We start from the raw sequence: 24,512 nt of genomic DNA on the forward strand, positions 1-24,512 counted from the left end.
TGGCTTGATGTGGGCACAGGGGCACTGGTGTGACATGAGCACAGGGCACTGATGTGACGTGGGCACAGGGGCACTGGTGTGACATGGGCACAGGGGCACAGGGGCACTGGTGTGACGTGGGCACAGGGCACTGGTATGATGTGGGCACAGGGACACAGTGCGACATGGGCGCAGGGGCACTGGTGTGATGTGGGCACAGGGCTGTGGTGGTATCAGAGTAGGATGTTCTTGAAACACCCCTGGGAAAAGGCAGTGCTCAGAAGGATGGAACAAAAGGCTAGGTGGCAGCAGTACTCCTGTGGCAGTGCTGGTGGGACTGCTGTGAAGACAGTCACCACTTCATTTGGTCATTTGGCAGAGCCAATAGTGTGGCTTATGCATCATGTCCACCCTCCGGACCTCTTCCACTCTTCTCAGTCTACTGGATGTGCAGCCTGAGGTCATCACATTCTAGTGAACTATAGGGTGAATTGACCCCAAGGAGAACACCTGCAAGGATGCTGTTCCCAAGCTGGCCTCCACGTGGCTCAGGGATGCTTTGGCTGAGAGGACAAGTTATAAAGTCTTTTGTCTCAGGGACCTCTGCTTTTTCTGCGTGTTTTCCTGATAGGTGAAGGCCTGTACCCTAAGGACCAAGTCCTACAAGCTAGCTGGTGCTTCTACATGCCGAATGGGCTCTGTCTTAGTATTTTTTGTTGCTTTAACAAAACCCCATGACCGAGGAACTTATGGAAGAAAGAGTTTATTGGGGTCTTTCAGTTTCAGAGGGTCAGAGTCCATGACCGTCATGGTGGGGAGCATGGCAACAGTCAGGCAGACATGGTGCTGGAGCGATAGCTGAGAGCTTACCTCTGATCTATAAGAATGAGGCAGAGAGAAAGAGAGGGAAAGAGGGAGAGGGAAAGGGAGAGAGGGAGGGCTAACTAGGAAGAATATGGACACCTTGAACCTCAGCTCAGTGATACACCTTCTCCAACAAGGCCACACCCCAATCCTTCCCAAACAGTTCCACCAACTGGGAACCAAATACTTAAATATATGAGTCTATGGGGGCCATTCTTCAAACTGCTACAGGCACAGTGTCCTCATGTGACTTCACGGTGCACTTCCCCTTACCATGACCATTTCGCAGGTGAGCAAGCTCGTCTTGGCTTGTCTGGCTCAGAGTTTACATTGTTAGCCCGCCTACTCTCACACTTTGGTAGCTTGTTTAGAACATCAAGCTGTTCTGACTAAACTTCAAAGGCTGTGAGTTAATAAAGCAAATGAAATGAATAAACTCTATCAAGGGAAAACAAAAAGTATGGGCACGGGCATGATGAGAGGTGGGATGCCAGTGGGAATCACAGCTTGGGGTGTGTCCCTTGACTCCTCTTACCTATAAATGACAGTGTGGGCCTGTCCTAGTGACCCTGCAGGTCTTAAAATATCACATTTAGTGCCTGACACAAATCAAGCACTGATTGTTTTGGGTTGAACCAAATCACAAAGAGCCAAATGAGATGGGAAGAAGATGGGATAAACAGACAGTAGATACATGTTGGAATGGAGAATTATCTGTGGTATCAAGAACCACACACATATTTTCCCTTCTTCCTCCTGCCCTTTCATTTTTCTTTTAAACAGCGTCTTGATGTGCAGTGTATCCTGGCCTTGAACTTCCATATTCCTGCTTGAGCTTTTATATTTTGAAATGAAAGCAGCAATTTAGAGACTATGTGGACCATTATTTCTTTTGTGTAGAAAGAAAAACATTGCATGCCAATAACTATCCCTGTTAATATGCCCAGAGGAAATTATATAATTTCAACCCCAGAATGAAGATGGCTTCCAGCTCAGTTTCTCCCTGGCAAGTCCTTCAGGACAGACTTTGGGGAGTGTCCCTACCTCCTCTTCTGTTTGACAGCCTACCACATATGTTCATTCATTGACAGTAAACTTATAGGCATGCTTCAAGGAACTCTTTGGGACAATGGTTGAGGCTGCCTGATAGGGTGGAAGTGTATCAGATGGGCTGGGGAAACTCACAGGAAGTAACCTAAAAGGTCATTGAAAATGGATTATTTAAATAAATGTAATATGCTAGAAAGGGTAGATTTAAATCCATTACTCTCTGCTCTAGCACCCTCTCATTATTTTGACAATTGAAGTGTGGGGGGGAGCCTAGGCAATTGTCATCTTTTGTATAGGAGGTATACCTCACAGTGAGCAGAAGGGTGATGAAGGAAGGGGATTTTTATGAAAAAAAAAATGGGGAAACACTAACCATCATGAGGGTTCCCTGATGACCATCAGTGGCTGCTGAAAGAGAGGGTTTTGTATTAGATGGAGGCCGACAACTGTAAATTCACTCATCCAACTTAACATGGCTTTAACCTGTCTGATGGGAAGTACCCAGTGCCGTCTATGTAACAGTTCGCCGTGAGTTAAGGCCTCCAGATCTAACTACCATCTCATAGGAACGGTGGGCACAGAGACCCATGTCAAATGATAGCCCTAGATTTTAACCAGTCAAAATCTTATTTTTGGTCTTTTTATGAGACCTAGTCTTGCCATCTGGTCCTGGCTGGCCTGGAGATTGCTATGTAGCCCAGAAAGCCTTGAACTTGAAGTGATCCTCCTGCCTCAGCTTCCAGAGTGCTGAATTATAGGCATGTACCATCATGCCCTGGTTGTAATTAACAAGATTCTGAAAATGGAAAATTCTGTAGAAGAAAAGAGACTTAAGAGACATTTCAATTGAATGCAATTTATGTTTTTCTCCCAGTTATGGATCTGGTTTGAATCCTGATACAAATAAATCAACTGTAAAAAAAAGGGACACATTTATGAGCGAGTGAGAGACATTTAAATTTAACTTTTAAGGATATTAGACATTAGATAAAATGATACGGTGCTTAGAATTTAGATGTGTGGAGCCAAAGGGAGAGAAGACAGAGGTGCTGGCCATGTGTGGACTGGCTGTGAAGTGGGGTAGAGGCCCGACCACGTGTGGAGGGGTTGTGAAGTGGGGTAGAGGCCCGACCACGTGTGGACGGGCTGTGAAGTGGGGTAGAGGCCCGACCACGTGTGGACGGGCTGTGAAGTGGGGTAGAGGCCCGACCACGTGTGGACGGGCTGTGAAGTGGGGTAGCGGTGCACAGGGTTTACTTTGCCATCACATCTCCTTGTATATATCTTTGGAGAGTTCCATAATAGAAAGTTGACAAAAAGCAATGAAGATTACAGACAGAACTTCATTTTTTCATCACGGTGGTGGTGGAGGTGGTGTGTGTGTGTGTGTGTGTGTGTGTGTGTGTGTGTGTGTGTGCAGTGTCAGAGAAGCTGGGTGTGTGCTCTCAAGCTTTCTCTAGTCTGAATACTCTGGGATGGCTGCATCCTGTGGGAACTGACTTGTATAGGTATAAAGAGATCTAACAGGCTAAAGGGGTATCAGGTATCCATACATAGACATACATCCCCATTTAAGGGACCGTGGGGGCCAGCCCCACTTGGTTATTTCCACGATCAAAGACTGCATAGAACTGTCGAATGAAGACATCCCCCAGGATCCAGAGGGGCCCAGCTGGTGGCGGAATGTCAAGTCCTTGAAAGCCGCTGCCGCAGAACTGCATTCCATCCACTAAGTCCTAGGGTCCAAAAGAAGCAATTAGTAGCAGAAAGGGGAAGATGAACACAGTCCTGGGAGCTATGCTGAGTGGTGGGGCTGGCTGGCACCAAATGGCCTGAGACGGCGGGTGAGTGCCACCGCTGTGGTTGGTGGGTTCGTCAATCATTTCATGCCCATGTTCCAGCTTGCTCAGTACAGTGCGTGTTTGCTCGGTTCACTCATCTGTGTGCTGCAGTTCTGAGAACTGTGTGTCTTTACGGCCGTACCCTGATCAGTTCATAACTGGAAACACAGAGACCTATTGCGAAAAGGTTTGGCATAAAACACATTGGTTTAAATCCAGTTTTCTTTGGTTCCAAGGAGAACTCAACTTGATTTTTATAAGGGAGAGAAACAACTCCATGACTAGCCATCACCACTTCCTTCTTGGCATCTGAGGAAGAAGCATTTGAGTGGCTTTTCTTAGACAAAAGGCAAGCACACACCCGTTTTTCTATGAAGGGAGCCTTTGTAAGTCATGTTTTCCAGAACCCACTAGCCCGCCTCTGTCTCCTGAGTGCTGGGCTTGTAGGCATGCACCACCACTCCTGGCCCCCGATCTTATTTTTCAATTTAGCAAAGATTTGGTTTCTCCCAGGCAAGCGTGGTTTTCCCAACAGCCATCTGAAACTCAAAGTTTCTGATGAGGTAGGGTGAGTCAAAACTCTGTGAGAGGACGAGGATCAAATTCCAACTCATTTCAGCATCCTTGATGTACTCAGATGGCCCTGATTGAAATCTGGCAGGAAAGGACCCTAGTACCATGTTGGGTATGGGTTTAAGCAAAGCCTCTTGCTGGGTAAAAGTAGGGGAGTGTAGGTGCTAGACATCTCCCAGGATCTAGAGGGGTCTACCTGGAGGATTAATGTCAAGTCCTTGAAAGCCACTACTGCAGAACTACACCCCATCTGCTAAGACTAAGAAAGCCACTGCCACGGAACTGCATCCCATCCACTAAGATTAGGAAAGCCACTGCCACGGAACCACATCTCATGCCCTGAGACTAAGAAAGCCACTGCCACGGAACTGCATTCCATCCACTAAGACTAGGAAAGCCACTGCCATGGAACTGCATCCCATCCACTAAGATTAGGAAAGCTACTGCCCCAGAACTGCATTCTATTGGCTGAGACTAAGAAAGCCATTGCCACAGACTACATCCCATCCACTAAGTGCTGGCATCCAAAAGAAACACAGTAACACGGCTATGAGGATGGAAACTGGTGAGCAGGGCTCAGTCGCACCGTGCGGTTTGTTCTCAGCATGCTGTCTGCAGAGGCTCTCCCAAGAGCTTTCAAGAATGCCCCAAGAGCCTAGGAAGCTTACCACAAAGCTATGCTTTGGAGTATAAAGGGAAAGTCATGCTGCTTTAGCACCTTTATGTTGGCACAGTCATTGGTGGCATGAGTGATTCTGGTTAAAGATCAGCACATTAAAGTTTCCCAAGAAGTGCAACATCAAAAACCAGGTCCAGGGGCTGTGAAGTGACTATAGGTTTCTAAAAACGTCCAGCTTTTCGTCTCTACCTTACCCGCAGAATTGGGAGTCATTGCAATAAAAGACACATTTTGGCTTGAGGAAGGAAGCTAATCAGAATGTTGCCCCTCCCAAAACAGCTCATATCTTTTTTCAAAAAAAAAAAATCACTCCTTAAATTTTTTTTTACTATTTATGTATCTGTGTGTAGTATGTATCTGTGCACACACAGGATCAGAAGAGGGCCTTGGGTTTCTTGGAGCTGAAGTTACATGTGGTTTGGGAGTCACACAAACTGGGTGCCAGCAAGCCAACTGTGGTCCTCTGGGGGAGAAGCATGTGCTCTTAACTGCTGAGCCATCTCTCCAGACCCAGCAGACATTCCTGAGCCATTTATTTAGCTCTGAGAACCTCGGTATCCTTCCTCTATAAATCAGGATAATAACATCTCCAGTTGCACAAGGGTGGTGCAGAGGATTGATATGTTTGTTGATCAATTCCTCATGGCAACATCGAAAATCTTCCTTAAATGTCTTCTACCTAAATAGATGCTGCTCCAAGGCAGAACTGAGAACTAGAAGCAAGCCCAGGAGTTTCTACCACAGGCAGCTTCGTCCCTCTCAGAGAAAATGCCACATCAGAACTGCACTAGGTGGGAGGGAACTTGGAGTCGACGTGAAGGGGGAAGTGACAGGCACGTGGGGAGGACACTGTGACTCACAGAATAAGGAAACGGCCCTTACCGGCAGGATGTAGGCATCTGGACTGAGGGTATATGAAACCCCGTTGATGAGGAAGGCGACATTTGGCATCGTGTTGAGGGTGGCACAATTCACAGCATACTAAAACAGAGAAGGATCAACTCAGACACAGCTCTCTCCCCAGAGAAGGACGGGCTCTCCTGCTCCAACACCAACCCCACCCTGGGTAGACACTTACTTCTCCATCCATGGGTGAGGCCCCAATGGCCTCTTGAAGCTCTTTGATATTGTGGGAGGGGCCAGTGATGAGGGAGGTCCCTGTGTCCACAATGGCTTGGCAGCCCTCAGAGCAGAACATCACTGTGTCTCCCACCTGGATTCTGAGGACAAGGGGCCCCATGGTCCCATAGTTAGCACCTGCTCCTTGAGTGGGGGGGCCCTTTACCACATCGGGACACAATAATGGCGTCTGCTTTGGTCTTTTCTACCACAAGAATGTTTTCCAATTAGCATATTTGTTTGGATGAGGCAGGGTCTCTCTGTGTAGCCTTGGCTGTTCTGAAACTCACTCTGTAGACCAGAATTCACAGAGATTCACTTGACTCTGCCTCCCATTTGCTGGAATTAAAGGCATGTGCCACCATTCCTAGCCAGATTGCTTCTTTTTAAAGACAGGGTTTCACTCTGTCCAGACTACTTCCAAGCTCATAGCAATCCTCCTGTCTCAGTCTCATGAGTACTGGAATTATAGGCATGATCCATTATACCCGACTCAACTTGTTTTTTTTTGACTGAGATTCACAGTAGGAGATATACTTACTTCTTGACCAAACCACACACACACACACACACACACACACACACACACACACACACACGCTGAAATACATTCTTGTATTTTTCTACTGTACTCTGTTTTTATTCAGAAATGCAGATCAGAATCTGGGCATGGTGGGGACAACTGCAAGTAACTCTAGCATGTAGGAGGCTGGGGTGACAAGATCCTGAGCATTCCAGGCCAGCTGGTGCTACATTGCAAGGTCCTGTTTCAAAAAACAACACAAATCAAAAAAACAACAGATTCCTTAAACTGATGTGATGAGCATGAATAGGTAAATATCTACCGTCTGAAAAGCGTCCATTGACAGTGAGCACTGGATCTCTTTTACTTTTTATCCAGAGCGTCTTAGGAGCAGAAACTAGATTGCTCTGCCCTGAGCTCCTACCTCACCTAGCACGGAGCTGGTCATGTAACAGGGGTGTAACCCTACTTTCCCATTAGCTCTATGTTCATGCGTGGATTTCAAGGTTCCATTTCAGAGCCCCTGCCTCCACACCCCCTGCACAGTCTTCAGACAGAGAAGTCTCACTCTGTTTGCTGGCCGACCATCCTAGTGACTCTTGGAGCACTGACCACATCCACTTTGTGTGGTGGCAATTTGGGACCACATCTCATCTTCATGCAGGCTTCAAGAAAGCAAAAACCTGAGTCCGAATCACCCTTGCAATCCCCATGTCTCTCAGCCCTTGCCTCATGCATTAAGGCTGCATGAACAGGGCAGTTAACTGCTGTGAGTTAGGAGGAGCCCTGCTAAATGTATACAGAAGGAAGCCACTTCTCCAGTCCTTCCTGTATGTTTCCACACCTCCAGTCTAGATGTCAGGTTCCCAGCATCTACTCTAGCGCCTGGGAGTGTCACTCAGTTCATACAGTTTGAGTCGTGGCTGTCGTGAGTTTTTCTGTTCAACCATGGCTACTACATGGATGATACTCACCCATCCAGGGAAATCTGCCAGTAACCTTGCTTGGTGACTGGAATCCAGTTGAGGCTCCCAGAGAAATGAGAGGGGTCATAGCCTCCGAAAGTCAGCTCACTGCCTGAGCCACCTTGTGGGTCACTGCATAGAGAGATAGACAAATGGTCAAAGAAGGGCCACTGGAAACACTGAGCAGGATGGTCAGCGAGGGCCCTCTGTTGCATGTCTCACACTGGTACCCAGGTAGCAGAAACTCCTAGGCAGCCTGAGCCTTTGGGGACCAAAGAGAACAACTCTGTCCAATGCTCTGTGAATATTCCCTGCTTCTTGGATAAAAAGTTGAGGAGGTAGGGAGCATCAGAACTTCAGATCCAAGGTCAGGACCATCCTGGGTGTGCAGACACTGAGGATGCAACTTGAGGGTACCCCCAAAATACCCTTTCTGGGAGTATCTTCCCTGCTAGGAATGCTGTGCTGTCAGGAGTTCCCATAATGCTCACTGCTCTTTGTTAAGGTGGCGAGGGTAACTTGAAAGCAGTATGTCTTATTAGAACTTGACTATTGGTTCATTTTCTTTGGTAGTTATTTCTCAGTTTATATGCTGGGATTTAGTAGGCTTTGGGGAAGAAGAGCATTTCTAGGAGGGAGAGGACACAGAGGAAAGACACAAAGCCTGGGACACTGAAGGACAGGGTGGTGTGGGGAAGGAGCATATATCTGCAGGAATTTTATGTTTAGTGGGAGCTGGGGATGTAACTAAGCGGTTGAACACTTGCTTGGCATGCTTGTCATGCACGAATCCTGGGTTCTACAACTCCCACCACCTTATCTTGTGGAATTCTCAAATCAACCTTGTATTTGCTTGAGAAAATTGAGGCCCCGGGACACAAAACAATGCAAGGAGAGACAGGAGCCCTGACAGTGTGCCTTGATCAAAGTCCTATCCGAACCTGGTCTCAACCTCAGTCACTCTGGAGACACAACACAGCCCAAGAGAGCAAATGCAGGACTCTTCTTGTGGAAGGGGACAGAGAAAGGGGATTTACATTGGAGCATGGTGAGCTCAGGCAAGGTCAGAGTGGAAAAGAGAAGTCTCTCTCTTAGGGAGGAAAGTGAGGTGAGCTTCCCAGGAAAGGGTACAGGGACAGTGAGCGTCTTGCTCTTCCCAGCTGTAGTGTATGGATTTTCAGAACTTGTGGCAACGTAGTTCTAAATTAACCATCTTAGCCGGTTTTGAGTGTGTAGTTCAGATTTTCATTGCCATGAAGTCAAGTTCCCGAACATTTTCACCATGCAGAACTGAGTCTCTTTAAAGGAGACTCCTTTCCCATCCTCCCGACTCATGACGACCACCACTGTACTTTCTGTCTATGAATTCAATTCTGGGCGCCTGTTGTGAGTGGAATCCTTAGCTGTCCTTTTGGTGACTGGCTTATTTTGTTTAGCCTGAGTCTTGAAGCTTAATCCATGTTCTAGCACACGTCAGAAAAATTTTGTGAGGTGTGGGAGATTGAACTTGGTAGGAAAGAGAAAGACTATCTCCATACTGTATCTTTTCCAAGGCCAAGCCATATTCTTCTGTGTGGTTATACCACACTTTTCTAGCCTTTAAAGTACAACTTATTTTTAGTATCATCTTACTGGTTAATTCTCCCCCTGTCTCCCAACCACGGAGATGGTCCTTGTTTCATGTGCTTTGATGTCTACGCATGTGGCATGCAACGGGACCTTGGTATTTATTGACCATATAAATAATTAGCCAATCTCAAGGGTCCACAGATTGAATTCATGGTGGCAGTTCACTTCGTTCTTGTCATAGCTTCTTTATGAGGCAAATCACATTTCCTCAAAATCCAGAGAGCCTAAGTGTTTTGCTCAAGATCATATATCATAGGTCAAACAAGAGATTCGAGAGAGTCATGGGTCTTAGGCCTGTGAAGTCTCGTGCACAGGTTATCTGCCCGTGGTCATCACTGACCTGATCTAGGGGGGAGAGGAGTTGACTGGCCTCACCTGCTCAAGTAGACAGAAAATATAGGCAGATCCACGAGGTTCTGGGCCATCATGTTGTCAAACACTGGGGTCACCCCTCCAGCAGCCAATGAGGGGTATCCTAGGCCCAGAATCCCATCAAACTCGGCATTCACAAAGGTCTGCCCGGGCTCCTTGACGCTTTCTCCGAACTGCTGGCCCTCCACAGTCAGTCCTTCCACCTGAAGGGAGAACGGCACAACGTTCACGGATGAGGGGCTCAGATTCCTGGGTCCCCATTCCAATTCAAGCTAATTCATCCTTTCTCAGCTTTCCTCGGCAAATAGGCACAAACGTTTTGACTATAATCCCACTAATATAATTTCTATTGTGACTTTAAGAATCAAAATATAAAAAATGCAGAAAATGTGAGTGTCTATTTTAATAACAGTCCATATACTACACATACCCATGTAATCCTCCCTAGACCAGGCAGAACATTGCAAAGACCCAGCCATGCCGTTCCTGTACCCTGCTAATCACTGTATCCCTCCTCCAGAGTGACTCTTCTTCAAAGCAACACTGGTTTTGTTTATGCCTTTAAGCATCATAGAAGAAAATTCCATTTACGTAAGCTTAAAGCATTCCAGGTATGAATATGTTACCATGCCATATGCCATGGGTGGACATCTGGGCTGCTTCCTGTGTTTGATTATCACTAATGGTGCTTCGTGTGCACTTCCTTTGGTGAACACATGTATGTATTTCCATTGGAGCAAACCTTTCAGGGTTTATAAGTATTCTCTCTGAGCAAAGGTCCTGGAGTCTTCCAAAACTGTGGTACCAATGTTTCCATTACTGGTACTCTGAGAGTCCCAATTAGACCACACCCTCACTAAGACTTTCCACAGCCCGCCGCTTCCATGTTGGTTTTATAGTAGATACACAGAGGGTTACACTGAGATTTTAACTGCATTTTATGACAATTAATCGACTTTTTAGTTAACTTCTCTTAGGAATGCCTGCTTCTGTTGTTTGATGGTATATTTTGTTTCTTTTTTCTTTTTTCTTTTTTTTTTTTCGAGACAGGGTTTCTCTGCAGCTTTTTTTTTTTTAGAGCCTGTCCTGGAACTAGCTCTTGTAGACCAGGCTGGCCTTGAACTCACAGAGATCCGCCTGCCTCTGCCTCCCGAGTGCTGGGATTAAAGGCGTGCGCCACCACTGCCCAGCTTGATGGTATATTTTGGAGCCAAGCCCTCTGCTGGAAACCACAAGGTTTTCCCCATCAGTGATGCCATTTGCTGTTTTTGATGAACAAGGTATAAACTTGAATGTAGGTAATTTTATTAATTTTTGCTTCATTATTAGGTTTTTATAGCATGCTTTAGGGATTTTCTTTTTCACAGTCATGGAGACATTTTCCCAAGTTTTCTTCTACGCTCCTTATTCTTTTACATCTTGCAAAAATCTATAGATCTATAATCTACCTAAAGCCTGACAGCATATGGCAAAGCTAAAAGATCATTTTTTCTGTGTAGATAGCTAAGTACCCTATCATTTTTTAAGAACAGTGTTATCCTCTACATACACAATAAGATGCTAAATATGAGTGAGGTTATTGGCGGGGGGGGGTTCTGGATTTTTCATACATCCTGGTACATTTGTCTCTTTTTTCTTAGCCTATACCAATACGGCAGTCTGAATTGTGGCTTTATAATACCTCGGAAGTGTTTTTATTAATCAAAATTATTTTGGTATGTACCATTACATTCATCTACATGTTAGAACCAACTTATCAGTTTTTAACACAAATCATTACTGTTTTTATCTGATTGATACTGGGTCTATAAATCATCTTGGAGATTTTGACTTCTTTATCAAAGTGAGTCTTTCTACAGGCATGGCTCTTCTTTCAATTTACATAAATGCTTTAATTTTATACAGTAATGATGTATTTTTTAGGATAGAGATTTCTCATATTTGTTAAAGGTAAGCTGTTTTTGATGGAATCATAAATACGGTTTTTAAGACCTGTTTTTCATTTGTCTTCACTGTGACATAGAGACCCAAATGATTTTTGTATGTTTACTTATTCTAGAAATATTGGTAGATTTCCTTGTTCATCTCAATATACTGAAGATATTTTTAGATTCCTAATGTAGAACTTTGTCATGTTGCTATTTGTGATGGCACACACCTTTAATCCCAGCACTCAGAAGGGAGGTGGATCTCTGTGAGTTTGAGGCCATTCTGGCCTACAGAGAGAGTTCTGGTATTGAAATCCTAGCCAACTCCTCAGTCCTAGGGAAGGAATGGGTCTTAGAGGAGAACCTACAACTGCCGCCTTACCAAAGCAAAAAACCCTAACTACATTCTAGGTATTTGTCCTTATATCCCCCTGATAATTGTAATCCTCGACTCTCATCAAGGAAACTTCTCTTTGAGACAGACAGAGATGTCACAACCAATCAAAATTCAAAAGAGTGGGACCCAATTCCAATACAACAATACAACTCCCACACATAAGGCTCAAGGGTCATTGTGAAGAGGGGCCAGACTGTAAGAGCCAAAGGTAGGGGGAGTTTGCGGTGAGACTGTGTCTCTTAAGAAGGTCAGAAGCTACACCCATAAAACCTCACCAATACAATTGTGTAAACATGGGTTGAACAAGGATGACCTCTAAAGATATGCTCTCATGAGTGGGACCTCAACCCTAGGCAAAGAACTACAGGCAGCAGAGGAAGGTTGAGAACGGGAGAAATAGTCTTTCCCAGGAAAGAGCATACCCATTTGGTTATTCAATACCAAATGGTCATCCCTCAAAACAAGTAACATTATACAGATAGAGCAGATTGTTATTATGTATCTAGGAATATGTTCATTACATACATATGTATGTAACAACATTTAAGGAAAAAGGAGGTCATGAATTTGAAAGAGAGCTGGGAGGGTATATGGGAGGGTTTGGAGAAAGAAAAAAGAAGAAAGAAATTATGTAATTACATTATAATATCAAAAATAAAAGAAATAAAAACAAATAAATAAAATTAAAAACAAGCTAAGAATCGTTTTATGTGCTGATGTGACAGTGATCTTTCGTCCTTCCAAACCTTAAGCCCTTACTCTCTTTTTTCTTGTCTTGCTGAGCTGGCGATGGTCTTCAGCTCGGTGCTGAACACAGGGAGTGCTATGACTACAGCTGTCTCGTTCTAAATCTCAGGGAGAATCTCCAAACCCCTCAGAAACTCAGTACTGACTACAAGCTCTGCTGTTGGCTCCCGAGGAGCTCAAGTTACCCTCAAGCTTGCGGTCTTCCTCTCCAGCCTCCCACACGCATCCCCATGACTGGCTTGTGGGCATTCTTTAAGAGACTAAGGAAGTTACTTTATATTCATGATTTTCTAAGAGTTTATTTTTAAGTTATGTCTACATCTTGAATTTTGCCCATCCAGATGTTTGTATTGATTTTTTTGTTCTTATTCTCTCTGATGGCAAATTCCTAGGAGGAAATGACTGTAGGTTGGGATTTAGGACCCTCACAAAATTTAATTTGTTCATTTCTTTTGTTTAGGACTTTGGCGTCTATTTGGGCACGGTGGCATTTGCCTGAACTCTCAACACTCAACAGGTAACAACTCAGCACTCAGCCAGAGGATGACGAGTTCCAGTTAGACTTGGCTCATAGTGAGAGCTGTCTCAGACCTGTCCAACTGCAGAACACAAGAACGTGGACATCCATGGAGAAAGGGTAAAACCCTAATTCATTTTGTTTTGTCTGTTTGCTTTGAAACAGGATCTCATATATCCCGGACTAGCATAAAACTTACTATGTAACAGAGGAAATCTTAACTTTCCCTTTGTCTCTGGCTCCTGAGTGCTGGGATTACACACGTGTGTGTCATCTTGTCCAGTTTAGGCGGCCCTGGGGATAAAATTCTGGGCTTTGTGTATGCCAGGCGAGCACTCTGCCCACTGATCTGTATCCCTAGCCTTTAGTTCTAGTTTTCTGATTGACTGACTGGTAGATTGAGACAGGGTCTCAATATGTAACCTTGGCTGTCCTACAACTCTCTATGTAGGCAAGACTGAATTGACACTCACAGAGACCAGGCAGCCTCTGCCTCCTGAGCTCAGGGTTTAAAGGCCTGTACCACGATGTCTGGCATGTTCTAGGGATTATAATAATGTTTTCAAGTTTTGTTATTAAGTTGTTCTGGTTTCATTAGATGAATTATAAAGTAACTCTATCAATTCTCTGGAAAATGGGCCCAGAGTTTTCTTTGTGGGGAGGATTTTTTGTTTTGTTTTAATAGCAGAGTAAACATTTAATATTTTCTATTCATTGCATCAGTTTTGATAATTTAAATAATTTAAAAGGATTATAAGGCTTATCAATATAAGACAATTTTGATATCTTGTTTTGAGGGTGACAAGATCTTTAATAGTATTCCCTTTCATTTCTAATGTTGCTAGGTTTCTTTCATTTTTCTGGATTAGTCATGCCAAGGGCTGCCAGTCTGGTTGCCCTTTGCAGTTAATTTGTGCCATTGTTGATCTTGTTTCCAGAGTGGATTTCCTATTTCAAGGATGTCCTGTCCTTCTCTATTTTCTTTCCTTCCCTTTACTTTGGGCTTGGTTTGCTCCCGTTTATTAGTGACTTGTTCTTCTTAGGGTTTGTGACTCAAAACAACAGCTTAGATCAGTGGTTTTTCTCATATATGCGTTTCAGGCTGTAACTGTCCCTTTAAGAACGACATTCACTGCATTAATATGTATACTTATATTTTACAAATGTATATGGTTTTTGATATTTGGCTTTACATACTTGCAGAAGCCAGTCGGAGAGTGTACTTAGGAAGTGGTTTCTAGCCTAGGCTTGCAGCCTGAGGGCTACAGATGTGGCAGCAGAGGGAAGATGTGTCATGTGGGAGAGACACCAACTGGAACCTGTGGGCCCACTCTATCCCTTTGCTGCCCAAGCCTTTATGCTCAATGAAACGTTGCAGAATATTTGTTTAACTATGCAAAGATGTGTTGCATTTGTTTATGCTACAGAATATTTATTTAATTATGTAAAGATATGTTGCATTTGTTTAATTATGGAAAGATGTATTGCTGTTTTACCTTGCCTGTCTAAGGCATCTGATTGGTCTAATAAAAAGCTTAATGGTCGATAGAGAGGGAGGAGGTATAGGCAGAACTTCCAGCCAGGGAGAGTGAGTAGGAGGAGGAATTTAGGCTTGAGGAAGAAGGAAAAGGAGACGACAGGGAGACGCCAGCCAGACATGGAGAAAGCAGGAAAGTAGGACATACAGAATGAAAGGAAGGTAAAAGCCTTGAGGCAAAATGTAGAGGAAGAGAAATAGGTTAAATTAAGTTATAAGAACTAGTGGGGAGCCGGGCAGTGGTGGCGCACGCCTTTAATCCCAGCACTCGGGAGGCAGAGGCAGGCGGATCTCTGTGAGTTTGAGGCCAGCCTGGTCTACAAGAGCTAGTTCCAGGACAGGCTCTAAAAAAAAAGCTGCAAAGAAACCCTGTCTCGAAAAACCAAAAAAAGAAAAAAAAAAAAGAAAAAAAGAAAAAAAAAGAAAAAAAAAGAACTAGTGGGACAAGCATAAGCTATGGCCAAGCATTCATAATTAATAGTAAGTCTCCATGTCTCTATGTGGGAGCTGATTGTCGGCCCAAAGAAACGTCCAGCTCCAGTGAAGGCCTGCACTGAAGCAGGAACGGACAGAGCTGGAAGTCCACACAAGGAGGGGCCTCTGGAGCTAGGGCTGCTGTGGGCTTGGCTGCTCCCTGTTCTGTGTTGTGTGTATGCTAGAACCTGCCTCCTGGAACCTCAGTCCCTCCCCTGCTTTCCAGAGTTATTACAGTGATCAGTTTGGAATGTAGCCTTCTAAGTGTTTATTTATACTGCAACATCTACATATAATAAACATTTATATCTGCACACATAACTCTAATAGAGAGTTCTGGTTTATCTATATAATACTTTACATAAAAAGCATTTTCTGATAAGATGTTACTGACACTTTTTAAAAAAATTTTTTTTTGAGACAGGGTTTCACTAGCCCTGACTGGCCTTAAACTCTGTATGGAGACGAGTTTGGCCTCAGATTCAGAGATCCATCTGCCTCTGCCTCCCAAGCCCTAGAAACATGTGTGCCACCACATCTGGCTTTATTTAAACATTTTTAAAAATTTAGTGATTTAATTTAACTTTATGTATGTTGATGATTTGCCTGCATGTGTGTCTGTGTAGGGGTGGTGGGTCCCCCAGAACTGGAGTTACAGACAGTTGTGAACTGTCACATGAGTTCTGGGAATTGAACCCTGGTCTTCTGGAAGAACAACCAGTGCTCCTAACCACAGAACCATTTCTCCAGTCCTCTTAAATATATTTTAAGGAGACTTAGTATCCTAAAGAAAATAATTAAGGCTAGTAATACATTCATTCTGCTTTATCTTATTTGATAACCCACTCAGTGAAATATCTAAAGCCCACACAATTCATAAGAGTTCAGAGAGATTTTCACCAGGTTTTGATGGAGGAGTGTCTATGTATTAATTTCATTGGTTAATAAAGAAACTGCCTCGGCCCTTTAATAGGACAGAAAATTAGGTAGGCGGAGTAAACAGAACAGAATGCTGGGTAGAAGGCAGTGAGGCAGATGCTTCAGGCAGTCGCCATAGGCAGTGGCCGTGCTTCTCCTCTCCAAGACAGACGCAGGTTAAGATCTCTCCTGGTAAGCGACCACCTCGTGGTGCTACACAGATTACTAAATATGGGTTAAAACAAGATGTGAGAATTAGATAATAAGAGGCTGAAACAAATGGGCCAGGCAGTGTTTAAATGAATACAGTTTCTGTGTAATTATTTTGGGTAAAGCTAGCTCCGCTGCTCCATCTACAAGGTTTAATGGGGGGGGGGGGGTGGCAGTGGAAAAAGAGTCTCCTGATAGTTTATTTTTCACGTTTTCCTACTTAATTGTATGTCCCATGCTCAAGTTGTTGAAGGGATGTTGATGGGCTCCACTGACCTTGGGATCATGCTAGAACTGGGGTGACGACCACTGGGGTTGACCAGACTCTGTTTCTTCCAAGACCTAAGCCCACACACTTGCATAAAGTATCCAGGCAGGGACAGGACTCCCCTGGTTCTCTGATTCCCACGGATCAGGGACCTGTAGGACTTTTGGTCTGGTGGTGGTGGGGGTGGGGAGTGGGGTGGGAATTTGTTCAAGGAGTGGCTGCTAGACCTTGGGACTTTGATTGACATCTGCATACTTCTCTGTGGTTGGATATCTGTCTCATACCTTCCTGTTTCACAGATGGAGCCCAGGCTTGCTCACTGGTTTGCACTTCTTTTTTTTCTTTCAAGATGACAAACTTTCCTCATCTCCTTAGTGCTCAGGCACTGGTGACCCAGCCCTGACAGCAGGTCCTGTGCCCTGACCCTTGTTTCCTGAAGGCAACCTCATGCTACTCTCTCTCTAGAGCTCAGCACTGGAAAGACTGACCCACTGTCCCATCTCGGGTGGGAAGGATTGCTCCCTCGCCCTAGAAGCCAATCTTGTCTATCTCTTCCTGAGGCAGATCTGAAATGGTGTCCCTGAGACCTCTGAACCATATGCCGCTACCCTGTGCCTAGTTCCTGGGCAAGAGAGTAATGATGGAAGATTGGCACTCACAGAGACTTGGTCAGCTCCGATGATTCCTGTCAGGCTCCCAGTACCATATTGGATGGAGAAACGATTCCCTACCTCCTCGTATGTGCTGGACTGGGACGGGTGGAAGACCGGGTGTGTCTCTGGAAAACAAGAATTCTGCTCACTGCTTCGATCCCTGCCCCAGAGAGGCAGAGTGGCTCCCTACAATAAGTGGAAGCTGGGCACTCTTGGAAAGGCACACCATGGTCTTTTACTAGTGAGCTACTGTGTCCTCTCTACCCCAACCAGGTGTGTCCCAACCAGGGACCAAATATTTGTCCCTGGGCAAATCTGGTTTCTCACGGTGACCTCATAGACACAAGATAAGCCCTATTTACCTGGCGCCAGCAACAGTCTCAAACATTACTGTGGGGCCAGGCAGAGGAAGCTTGGGGTGACCAATAATCGCTCTAGGGAATTATTCCCAACTCTTTGCTTTGCAGATGTCTAGTCTCGGGTTCCAAAGAGCTTCCACCCTTGGGATGTGTCCCACACTGAACGAGCCTTCTCTGTGTAGGGCTTCTGTTCCCAATGTCTCCCTTACCCCTACGTTACCTCTGGCCAAATGGACACACCCAAGCCACTGTAGGCCACCAGCCACACCTGCATGGGAGCCAGGCCATCAGGCCTTGAAGTAGGTGTACAGTCTTCCTTAGAACTCAACCGACCTACCTGTTCAGGTACAGACCAAAGGAACCTTCTCCCGTGTTCCTTTGGGTGTTCCAAAGGAAGTGAGTCACCAAGTCAAAGATTTCTCTTCTAGTGGCTAATTTTCCCCCCATTAATTCTAACTAGTATGAAAGTTATCTTGACTAGTAGTTACCTTTCATCTCTGCCTCTGGCCCAGCCATGCCAAATGAAGAAAGGGGAGAGGAGGAAGTTGGCATGGCAGGAAGGACCAGTGGAGGGAACTGAATCTTTCCACCCCTTGAAATACCACCTTAGCTTCCAAGAAGTGTTTCCCACCGTTACAGCCCACTTACTGCATGCTGGGCTGGTGCAGTAAACAGAAGGGACCCAGAGGTTGGAGGAGCCAGTGTCAAAGATGACCGTGAAGTTCTGTGGTGGAGAGCCAATGGAGATAGTGCCGAAGTACTCCATCTACAGGGAAGGGAGAAAAAGAGAGGATGAGGGGAAGGGAGGAAAAGGGTTGTTTGTGACTATAGCCCAGAGTACCACAAACTACACAGTATGCCCAAGCTTGAAGAGGCTAGGCTGGGGACACAGGATGGAAGGAACAGAGCAGGGGTTGTGAGGGAGGGCACAGAGGATAGCTTAGGAAACTTGGTTCCCTTTCCTTGTTATCCTGAGTTTCCTGATGTCATTGTGAGCAAGGCAGGGGAGACAGGAATGCCTCCAATTTAGGGATCAGGAAACTGGGGGTGCAGGGAATCAAGTACTTTCTTTATCCAAAGTTGTAACTAGTTAACGCCCAGCTGAGCACACAGTAGGGGCTTTCCCCTTGGGCACCTGTCATCCTTATCTCTTTCCTCTTAAAGAAAGCCATAGGCGCTGGGCCACACTGAGGCCTACTTTACAGAGTTCACGGAGACTAGGGGACTACCCATCTGAGTCATCCATGCCTGAGCACTTGACGTCACCTAGGCAGCACTGGTCCCTGCTAGGGGCCCAGCCTTCTTCCCTACTCCCTGTGTCCCCAGGCTTCAACCCAAGACATCTTACATCCAGGTAGTTGATGAGGGGCTCATTGGTACTCTGGTCCATTTTACAAGACTCGCTGAACTGGATCATGTCCAAGTTCTGGGACTTCCAGAAGTCTGAGAGCAGGCCTTGGGCCCGCAGCTTCTTCCGGACGGACTGATGCCTTCTCAGGGGCACCCTGGGGAAAAAGGGCGGTATGAGGGGGCAGTTCTGCTACCACCTCCGATTTCCATGTATCAGTTCAGAGTCCAACTGCAGCATGACCCAGGAAGGGACCTTCAAGGCCAGGGTGTGGCCAGAAGAAGGCCTCTGTTTTGTGGACTCAGAACCTGTGTAGAAGTGGCCCTCCCTCCTGTGCGCTAGCCCTTTGAGATCTTCCAGGGAACGGGAGCTAGGCCACAGTCTGCAGTTATATCTGACCCCAGAAAGGGCTGACATAAAGGGATGGGAAGACTCTGTGGATAGTAGTGTTCAATCCCCCTTGAGAAAGAATTTGAAGGCTTGGGGTTACAAACCACAGCTCTGGGGCATTCTTTCAAGCAACAGAGGGGAGCCCCTTGAACTGAGGCAGGCACCTCCACTGGAAGGAGAGGCCTGGCATTGCCTGGGGAACACTAGGGATTCCCATAAGACCCCAATTTCTTCTTTTTATTTCCTCATTAGCCTTCCTCCCCCAGGACAACCCTGACCTGGGTTGCGGGATGCCTAAACTGGACTCAGTGCTGGGGGCAGTGCCTTACCTGTGCAGAGCCCCGTGGAGCAGTTCCAGGTCCAGGAGCACCGGCAGGAGCACAAGGAGGGATCTCATTGTGGTCCAGGCAGCAGTCTCCCTCTCGCTCTGCGTCTCTCTTCCCTCTTCTTTTCTTTTCTTCTGGAGCACAGGGCAGGGGCACCAGCTCTTCCTGGTGCCCAGACCTGCCCTGCCCAGTCTGAGGACCCAATGATAAGGTCTGGAGTCAATAGCCATGCCCAGAGCAAACAGTGTGTGTAATAGGACGTCCCTTCTCGGCCTCTTTTTGCTTTGGGAGCTAAGAGTAAAACATACGTGTGTGTGTGTGTGTGTGTGTGTGTGTGTGTGTGTGTGTGTACCCTCTGAAAATGAGGGGAATTCCTGTCTCAACTTCTCCCAGGGTCTTTGAACACCGCACACTGGCTTTAAGCAATCCTGTGTTAATTGTCTAAGGATGCAAATGTTGCAGAACGAGGGTCCCACCCTGTCGAGCTGCTACTACAAGTGTGAGTGTTCAAGTTGAAGACCCCTAAAGGGCAGAAACTGAAATGCCCTATGTGGGCCTGACTGTATCTCAGAATACTAGCCAGGCTTTCCCCCCTATATTTCTTGTTTTCTCTTTGTTTCTTTAGAGGCTCCTGGGCAAGTCGTCCTTCTCAGAGCGAAACTAGTACTCCCCAAAAGCCCCGAAATGGAAAAGTTTGGCTTCGGATTTATGGGGTTTGATTTTTTTGATTCCAGGCATGTGATGAGTCTGGGGCCGTGGTCTGTATTAGAAGGGAGTGCAGAGGAAGCCATGGAGGGGCAGGGTCTGGATAAAGCCTGTGCTGGCACACCAGGGCTGCTATAGCAATGTGTCACAACCCAGTGGCTTAAGCAACATCTATTTTCTTGTGATCCTTGAGGCTGAAAACTCAAATTTTCTTACTGTCAGCTACTCCTGTGGGTGCCCCTCTCTAGAATGTAGGACCAGCTTTCCTAGGGGTGGCGGGAAGAAAAAGCCTCTGTAACTGGACTTCCAGCAGATGGGCTCTGAGCTGGACAGGATGGCCCTCACTACCGTCACAGGTGCTGGCTTCTCCAGGGAGCACTGGTCAGGAAGCAGGGGTTAGGGTGCCTGGGTCAGGTTAGCTCTGCTCTTACCACCCAATGTTCTGGCAAAGTACCAGGGCCTTGCCTTTCCGCTTTCCAAAACGTTGAAGAGACATCCAAAAAAGAGGAGGGACGAGAACAGAAACAGAATCAACTGGCCCACGACCCTAAAGCAAACGTGTCTCTCTGGCATTTACTCATTTCCTGGGAGCCTGTCCTCTGGCCTCTCACAGGAAGAGGGGCCTGTCTGTTCCCCAAAGAGCAGCATGCTGGAGGGCTAGGAGTCCGGGCCTCTCCTCCCAGAACTAAGCTCTGTCATGATTGCCCACAGTTGCCTGACCAGACACCTCAGTGTCGTCTTCTGGGGTTTTGGAGTTAGGTGCACTGAAAACAGCTCCATCCATCCTACGGGCAGGACCTGGACACTGCAAAAGCCTTGCTCTGGGAGATTTCTCCCAGGTCCTCAAGGCTGACTCACTTGCACAGCGAAAGAGAACATGGTCCCAGAGAGCACAGTTCATTAGGGCAGAGCCAGGGCTCTTGACTACTAGTTGAGGGCTCCTTCTGTATGCTATCACCGAGCTATTGATGCCAGCATAACTGAACCCACCCTCCTTTTCCATCTCCAGATCTCTCTCCATCTGGTTACCAAACGTAGAGGGTAAGGCTGGCCCATGTCTAACGGAGACCTTTCTCTGGATACACCAGGAATTGCATGCCGTTCTCCTAGCTGTGTGTCACTGGCTCCTCCCAGGCTGAAATGGAAAGTCACTGTGGACCTATGCTATGGATGGTGTGAACGCTCTCTGGGAACAAAAGCCCCTGGACGTATGGGTGTCTATGTGTGTGATCTCTGGGGGAAAGGCAGAGGAAGAGCTGCATGAGGGCTGAGGCCAGAGCACAGGCAGCAATCTGTTCTCTCAGCGCTTGCAAAGGGGCTGTGGTGGCTTGAAAGAAAATGGCCCCCAGAGGGAGCGACACTATTAGGAGGTGTGGCCCTGTTGGAGGAAGCATGTCACTGTGGGGGTGGACTTTGAGGTCTCTTTTGCTCAGATTCCCTTAGTGTGAGTCAGTTAACTTCCTGTTGCCCGCGAGATGTCGCACTCTCAACTCCAAGACCACGTCTGCCTGCACACCGCCTTGCTCCCTATCCTGATGGTAATAGAGTAACCCCCGCCTCCCGAAACTGGAAGTGAGCCACCGCAATGAAATGTTTTCTCTATAAGAGCTGCTGTGGTCATGGTGTCTCTTCACAGCAATAGTAACCCTGTCTAAGGCAGGGGCCTTGAAAAGAAGACTCTCCAGGGATGTGGGGAGGAGCCTGGTTGGATGCAAAGGTTTGACACTTTCCAGAACGTGGGAAACTGTCGGTGATGACACTCCCTAATTAGCTTCTTTTTCTACATCTTCAGATTGCAGAAGATAAAATAATGACAGTGGCCAACTGCACAGCGCTGTGTGGAAGTTAGCTCCCAGCAAAAGGTACACGGCCAGTGTGGGTTAAGAACCGGCTCTTGAGGGCAGGCAGCCACACTCCAGGATACGCGGTCCCTGGCTCTGGCAATAGCATCAGCTCAAAATGACCCTGACAACTCATTGGGAAAACGTCCCAACCTCTTTCTGCTCAGAGTTGAGGAATGAAGAAAAATCTACTGTGCCACACGTGGCCAGGCAAGGAGAGACTGGGCAGTGACGCCTGGATCCCCTTGGTTTTGCCGTAACTGGGCCATCTGGCCATAGAAATCGCTTCTCTCGACCCTCATTCCCTCGTCTACAAGATGAAGAGGCTGGGCTGAGTGTTAACAGAAGGGACACTGGGGAGGGCGTAGCTGTGTCTCAGACACTGTATTAAAGGGCTTCGGCGTGTTTCTTCACACCTCACACCGGATCCTTCGAGAATATTTAAAGCCATGTCTCATATAAGGAGGCAGAGACACATGGTGGCTCCTATGTAGCGCTGTAACTAGGATCCAAACCCAGGCTTGCCTGACTTTAAAGCTGAGATTCCTAACCAGGACGCTGCACTGGATCATCTACAGGGTCTTATGGTCTAGAGCTTCTTCCTGAAAGAGGGTAGTGGAGCGGCTAAAGAGGGGAGGGGCTTGCTTCTGCCATGGCAGACGGTTGTCTAGGCTTGGAAGAATAAAAGGCTCATGGTGTGGCAATAAATGTTCTCAGTGCATATTCATAGACGTTTGTTTGTTCTTTGTATGTTTTTCTGTTTTTCTGTCTTGTCTTCAAAATTACACCTGCACTCCTCTCTGACTAAATTATGAAAAATAAAGCTTCTATTCCATCAAAACATCTGCTCAATGCAGAAAGAACTTTGCACCTCTTATTTTTCCACACAGCTTGGTTATCTTTGCTTTTTTTTTTTTTTTAAAAAAAAGCCTCCTATTCTCATGCCACTGGAAACTGGAAGACTCTGATACCCCCAGAATTTCACCATGTCAACTCCATCAATCTGAGCTATTTTTACAGCCACCACCAGTTGGCTTCTACACCAGTAACTGTACAGCATTGCCAGCAGAGGGCGCAGGCACCATGCACAGTGACTGATACAAGTTTATATGCTCGAATGCAGGCAAAGCAGGGTTTGAGTCCTACCACAGGGCTGGTGATACCATGGGTATGTTTCGAGTTTCAGATTCTTCAACTATAAAAGAGAAAGTCTGTGGGAGGGGGCATGGAGGGGCACACCTGCATAATATCCATGCTGGGGAGGCAGAGACCAGCGGTCCACTATGAGTTTGAGACCAACCTGGTCTACATCGGAAGTTTCAGGCCAGCCAGATCAAACAGAAAGGGGGAGCAGTCCGTAGGAGGAAATCAAATACAAAAAAAAATAGTTAAGATTATGTTTATTCCAAGACACTGAGTCACATATCTGATTAGATTCAACAACCCTGTGGAAAAACCTTCAAATGGAGGTCTTAGCAGGCTTCAGGTATTTATTCACAGACTGGGGTGCACAGTCTCTATATAATTCCAGAAAAAGGAGCACCAAGTCCCCAAGAGATCTTTGTCTCAGTAGGCATAATTCACATGGAGGAACCTCAGGGGTGTCTGACTAGACTTAAACACTGTGATAGTTTGAAGGAGAATGGCCCCCACGGATCATGTATCTAAATGTCTGGTCCCTAGCTGATGGATTGTTCAGGAAGGGTTAGGTGTGGACTGACGTGGGATGCCCCTCTGTATGCTGTGAATGTTTTATTGCCATTGGTTAATCATGAAGCTGCCATGGCCTATGGCAGGGCAGAATATAGCCAGACGGGAAATCCAAGCAGAAAGTCAAATAAAGAAGGGCGGGGTTGAGAGAGATGCCAGCAGCTGCTGGAGGAGTAAGTTGCCAGAGCATTGCCGGTAAGCCACAGGGCACATGGCGATATGCAGATTACTAGAAGTGGGTTAATTTATATAGAGAGCTAGCCAGTAAGGAGCCTGAGTCATTGGCCAAAGAGTTTGTAATTAATATTAAGCCTCAGAGTGGTTATTTGGGAACTGGCAGTGGGAGAGAAATTTCTGGAAACAGTGGTCTTGTGGAGGAGGTATGTCACTGGGGGGGGGGGGTGACTTTCCCCTAAAAAGTCAAATCGGTCATTTGTGATGAGGCAACACATGAACACATGAACTCTTAAAGACAATAGCCTACACTAGGTCCAGCCTTGCTCTCTCTGTCTGAGGCCTGTGGATCAAGGTGTGAATTCTCAGCTACTGCCTCAGCACCATGCCTGCCTGCCTGTCTGCCACCATGCTTC

General features: G+C 46.3%; 1 protein-coding gene across 1 annotated transcript in view; it reads right to left on the bottom strand.

Moving 5' to 3' along the window:
• Nucleotides 1-3,464: 3,464 nt before the first annotated feature.
• The window catches only part of Ctse (cathepsin E), a 30,092-nt gene continuing 9,044 nt past the window's right edge, over nucleotides 3,465-24,512 (bottom strand). The window contains exons 2-10 of the mRNA XM_038349776.1: nucleotides 19,670-19,858; nucleotides 18,951-19,107; nucleotides 18,251-18,368; nucleotides 17,250-17,368; nucleotides 9,598-9,797; nucleotides 7,603-7,725; nucleotides 6,065-6,206; nucleotides 5,869-5,967; nucleotides 3,465-3,629 (exon numbers count right to left, since the gene is read on the bottom strand). Coding sequence (XP_038205704.1) covers nucleotides 3,465-3,629; nucleotides 5,869-5,967; nucleotides 6,065-6,206; nucleotides 7,603-7,725; nucleotides 9,598-9,797; nucleotides 17,250-17,368; nucleotides 18,251-18,368; nucleotides 18,951-19,107; nucleotides 19,670-19,737 — 1,191 coding nt within the window. The 5' untranslated portion in view covers nucleotides 19,738-19,858. The remainder of the gene's footprint in view (nucleotides 3,630-5,868; nucleotides 5,968-6,064; nucleotides 6,207-7,602; nucleotides 7,726-9,597; nucleotides 9,798-17,249; nucleotides 17,369-18,250; nucleotides 18,369-18,950; nucleotides 19,108-19,669; nucleotides 19,859-24,512) is intronic.

Source organism: Arvicola amphibius, chromosome 12 (genome assembly GCF_903992535.2).
Source record: "Arvicola amphibius chromosome 12, mArvAmp1.2, whole genome shotgun sequence".
Classification (NCBI taxonomy): Eukaryota; Metazoa; Chordata; class Mammalia; order Rodentia; family Cricetidae; genus Arvicola; species Arvicola amphibius.